The 4,363-nt window shown below is 61.6% G+C and overlaps 1 protein-coding gene across 2 annotated transcripts in view; it reads left to right on the top strand.

The window, feature by feature from the left end:
- TTLL10 (tubulin tyrosine ligase like 10) overlaps positions 1-4,363 on the top strand; it is a 30,858-nt gene that overhangs the window by 12,976 nt on the left and 13,519 nt on the right. For both annotated transcript variants that reach the window (XM_077763946.1, XM_077763948.1), the window contains exons 3-7: positions 2,352-2,652; positions 3,295-3,375; positions 3,452-3,587; positions 3,718-3,836; positions 3,993-4,122. In XM_077763946.1, coding sequence (XP_077620072.1) covers positions 2,352-2,652; positions 3,295-3,375; positions 3,452-3,587; positions 3,718-3,836; positions 3,993-4,122 — 767 coding nt within the window. The remainder of the gene's footprint in view (positions 1-2,351; positions 2,653-3,294; positions 3,376-3,451; positions 3,588-3,717; positions 3,837-3,992; positions 4,123-4,363) is intronic.

Here is a 4,363-nt window from a genome sequence, read left to right as displayed (position 1 = left end):
AGCCAGAGACAGACGCCACATTTCCCCACCTGTGTGCACACCGGGGGCCTTTTTTCTCCCCCTTTGTTAATTTGAATGACAAGAAATGATCACTCATGGCTTATTTCTTTGTGGAAGTAATAAGCAGGCTTCCCCACCATCCGCAGAGCACTCCTATGAACCCTTCGTAAGCCAAGATGATATAAAGCAAAGAGGCATACGGAAAAAAAATATTAGCACATCCGGACCCAAAAAATAACCTTTCTTAGGCTTTTCTCATACCTTAGGGTACATCTGGCTAATGGATGCACAATACAAATCGAGATAAAGCTCAGATGCTTACAGACACTGCTCAGGGCTGTAGGGCTGGACGCTGGGACGCTGGGGGTGGTTCCCGGGAAGGAACTGTGCGGGCTGTCGGGCTGTCCACTGCCTCTGTGGGCTCGCTGCAAACCAAACAGCCGAACGCTATTTTCTCTTTTCGCCTTTTTTTGTAAAGGCAAACGGCCTCTTCGGACTTCTTTCAGTTAGCAAGAGCGGGTACTCGCGTGGGTCCTTCGTAAACGTGAGGCGGATAACTCGAACTTGGGGAAAGCAAGGGTGGAGGGGCTCCCGTACAGAGTTCGGGAAGCCGGATGGGGGCGTAAGGCCACCTCTGGTGGCTGCTCTTATTTCCGCAGAGCGCGCACACGCTGGTGGGCTCCAGATCCGCTGCAGAAGTCCTCCGTCCACTGTGGACGGTGGAGGGCGGGCCTCGCTCTCTTGCACACACTCCGCTCCCTGCGGAGCTGACCACCGCTCTGTTCTGCACGGCTGGCCTCCAGTCGTGCCCAAAAGTCGCCACGTCCTCCTCGCCATTATCACCACTAACCCAGGTTGACACGCATCCTGCGTGTAACAAGCCCTCTGTCTTCACAGCAGTTCTGTCAGGCTGCTGTCCCTGCCAGCCCACTTTACAGGTGAAGAGAGCAAGGCACGGAGAGATTAGGTGAACTACCCAGGAATTCCCCCGCGGGGGTATGTCCGGGATTTTTCTGGCCATGCTCATCCAGATGCCCTGCACGGGCCCCTCTGACCCCTCTGCCTCCCAGGGCTCCCGTGAGTCCAGTGTCACATGCCCCACAGATGCCAGCCTAACTCGATATCCTTCCCACTCCCATATTTGTGTTCTTCCTGGGCAATTTCCTCGCCTTGAATTTCCAACCCTCCTATTGCATTTCTATTTACAGAAACTCGTTTGTAGTCTGGGCCCCTTTGTTCTGATGGCATCCGGCCCTCTTTCAGGGGTGACGACTCTCCCATTCACAACCCAGCACATTCCAGGGGGTGACTTCCTTCAATTCCGTGTCATCCATTCTCCCCGCCTCTTCCACTTCCTGTGCGCATGTGCATGACTCTGCGTGTGTGGCACACTCACTCACACCTCGGGGGGCCTCCCTCGGATGCCTGTCGACACCATGGCCACTCACTCAAGAGTGCGGAGGGATGGTATTGGACATGAGCACCTTTGGGGAGGTGCGTATCCCAGCAGGGCTCCTGGGACTTGCTGTTGGGTTCTGGGAACCAAGTGGGAGGCGGCTGGGTGCATGCACGCACACGCGCATGTTCTCCCTGTGTTGGGCAGGCTTGTACCCCCCCAGCCATGCCGGACCAGGTCCAGCCCCCACACTCGGCCTCCTCCAAGGAGCCCTCCCATTCTGGGTGGGCTAGGGCTGGGGCAGGGGACTCTGGGGTGTCCACACGTGCTCAGCCCACCTCTCAGCAGAGGTGTGAGGCTCCCCCAGCCCCAGCCACCAGCCCACCTCCCATAATCCTGCTGACAGCTGTTCAGTTTATTCCTCTTCTCTCCTAAGTGGGGACTAAAGTATTTCTTGGGTGGCAGCTGGCTTGTTTGCAAAGTGATCTGCCGGCAGCTGGTTTGTCCTTTCTCTGTCTTGGCAACTCCACAGTGCGCTTGCCTCTCCCTTGCTTGTCTTTTTCAATCCTTTCCAAAGTCTTCATCTCCCAAGCAGCCCCCAAACTGGGAAGGACCCATCACAGAATAGCTAAAATTCCCTGAGATGTCCCTGAGCGGCCACGGGGAAAGGGGACTCAAAAGGAGGCATCGTCTAGGGGCAGGGCCCCGGGCAGCTGTGCAGATGCTGCCGGACACCTTAGTGCCCAGCCCCACCTCAGACACAGGTACCACCCTCAACTCTGAGGAGGCACCCACTTGGGGCCAGGGTGCCCCTCCGGACTCCCAAAGACCTGATAGCAGACCTCCTTACAGCCGGCACGACCGAGGCGAAGCGCGGCAATGCCACATAGATGGTCCCTGCAGGGAGAACCTCGCCTCGCACAAACAGGGTGCTCAGATGGCCCTGCCTCCACAGGACACCAGGCCCCACGGTCAGCACAGAGACAGGAGCCAGCCACAAGCGGAAGCGCACGTCCAGGAGCCCAGGAGGAACCCCTCCCCGGGGCCAGGGCCAAGGGCTGCCCAAAGGTCCCACAGAGGGCTGCGGGTGGTGTCTTCCCAGAGGAGTCCCCGTCCTCGCGCTCCCACGCCTGCAGCCCGCCGCCACACCCGCCTCATCCACCGTCGGGGGCCGCCCACTAGGACCCGCATCAGCAGGAAAAGGGGCAAGCGACTGAGGACTGCAGGAGTCCGGCGGGGCCACACGCGGGTGCCAGGTGAATGCAGCCCTGGGACTGGCCGGTGCCTCCCTGGGAACAGGCGCCCCATCCCCAGGGAAGGCTTTCCCATCAGGGGATCACACGTAGCCATTCCCTGGGAGGGGGGGCCAGGAGAAAGCCATGCACTGGGTGTGGGGTCTGGGCCAGCTGAGCAGGAGAGAGGACAGCAGAGCCAGGGTCTGAAAAGGCACAGAGAGGGGACAGAGCAGCACTCCACAGTCTGGAGGCACCACCCCTGCCTGGCCCAGAACCCAGCCCCTGTCCAGGACATGCCTGGCCCCATCTCCCCTGCCTGACATGGGTCACCCATGACATCATGATAGACATTGTGACCCACACTCTCCTGGGCATGTGCCTGAACCACGTTTCCCCCCAGCTGCAGCCTCACCCCAGCCCTCCGCTGCACGGAGCCCCCAGCCTGTTGGTACACAGGGACCCTGCCCCCTCCAAGGTGGGCCCTGGCTGGTGATGACTCTCCCCTCTTGCCCAAGATAGGCTCAGGGCTACTGGTCAGGACTCAGTCTGGGCTGAAATGGGCCCCAGTGACCGGGGGTGCTTCCCAGGGGCTGCTAGAAATGGGCAGGATGGCCAGATTCACAGCGACCCCAGCCACCCCCTCTATCCCTGCCCCGTTCACAGGCTGGGCCTACGAGAGACCAATGGGGAGCAGCCAAGAGGACCAGCCCCTGCACCCGCCAAGCCAGCTGGGCCAGGACACAGGTGGTCTCGGGGCAGGACCAGGGGACGGGAGCCCTCCAGCCAGGCCAGAGCCTCTGACCCCCCCACCTGCCCACAGACCTCCTGGATGCTGCTGATGCTGCCAGGCCTCGGGCCACTCTCCTGGAGAGGCACCTGCTGGAGGGGGAGAGGGAGCTGCACGGCAGCGGGCAGGGGCCCTACTTCTACATCGGAGGCACCAACGGGGCCTCCATGTGAGTGGGAGGCCTCAGGCTGGGCCCTGCTCCGCTGCCCCAGGGCCCCACGCCCCCTCCGCTGGCGCACCTGCCCACTCCCAGGCTCCCAAGGCCCCCGTGGTCACCGCTGCCCCTGTGCCCCCCCCAGAATCAGTTCCTACTGCAAGAGCAAGGGCTGGCAGCGCATCCAGGACAGCCGGCGTGAGGACTACAAGCTGAAGTGGTGCGAGGTCAAGTGCAGAGACAACTACTGCAGCTTCCGGGAAGGTAGCCGGGGAAGGAAGGGCCACAGGCTCTGGTCTGCAGCCCGCAGGAGCCTCCCGGGCCAAATCCAGGGGCCAGATGGTGCCGTTGCCCTCTACTCTGGGAGACGGAGGCCACGGGGGGAGGCCGTGGTGGCCTNCCCCCCGCCCCCCCCGCCAGGTGAGCAGCTGCTCTACCAGATCCCGAACAACAAGGTCCTCACCACCAAGGTCGGGCTGCTCAGCGCCCTGAGGGAATACTCGAGGGTTGTGAGCAAGACCCACAAGATATCACCGTGTGCCCAGGCCAGGTAAAACTGCCCTGGCCCCCTGGGCACCCACCATCAACTCACCGCACACCCATGTGTCCTCCCCATCCACACACCCTGGCCCACGAACCCTCCCGTCACCCTCTGCGCAGCTGCACGGCCATCCATCGGACGTGTCAGCCGCTGGCCCTGACCACCCTCCATGGAACCAGGCCGCTCACCACTCTGCCTCCTCACCTACATCCACGCACCCCCAAATACCTGCCACCCACTCCACCTGCCC

This window comes from Crocuta crocuta, unplaced genomic scaffold, assembly GCF_008692635.1.
Source record: "Crocuta crocuta isolate KB4526 unplaced genomic scaffold, BGI_CrCroc_1.0 scaffold13, whole genome shotgun sequence".
Classification (NCBI taxonomy): Eukaryota; Metazoa; Chordata; class Mammalia; order Carnivora; family Hyaenidae; genus Crocuta; species Crocuta crocuta.
This window is presented reverse-complemented; position numbering and strand designations above follow the sequence as displayed.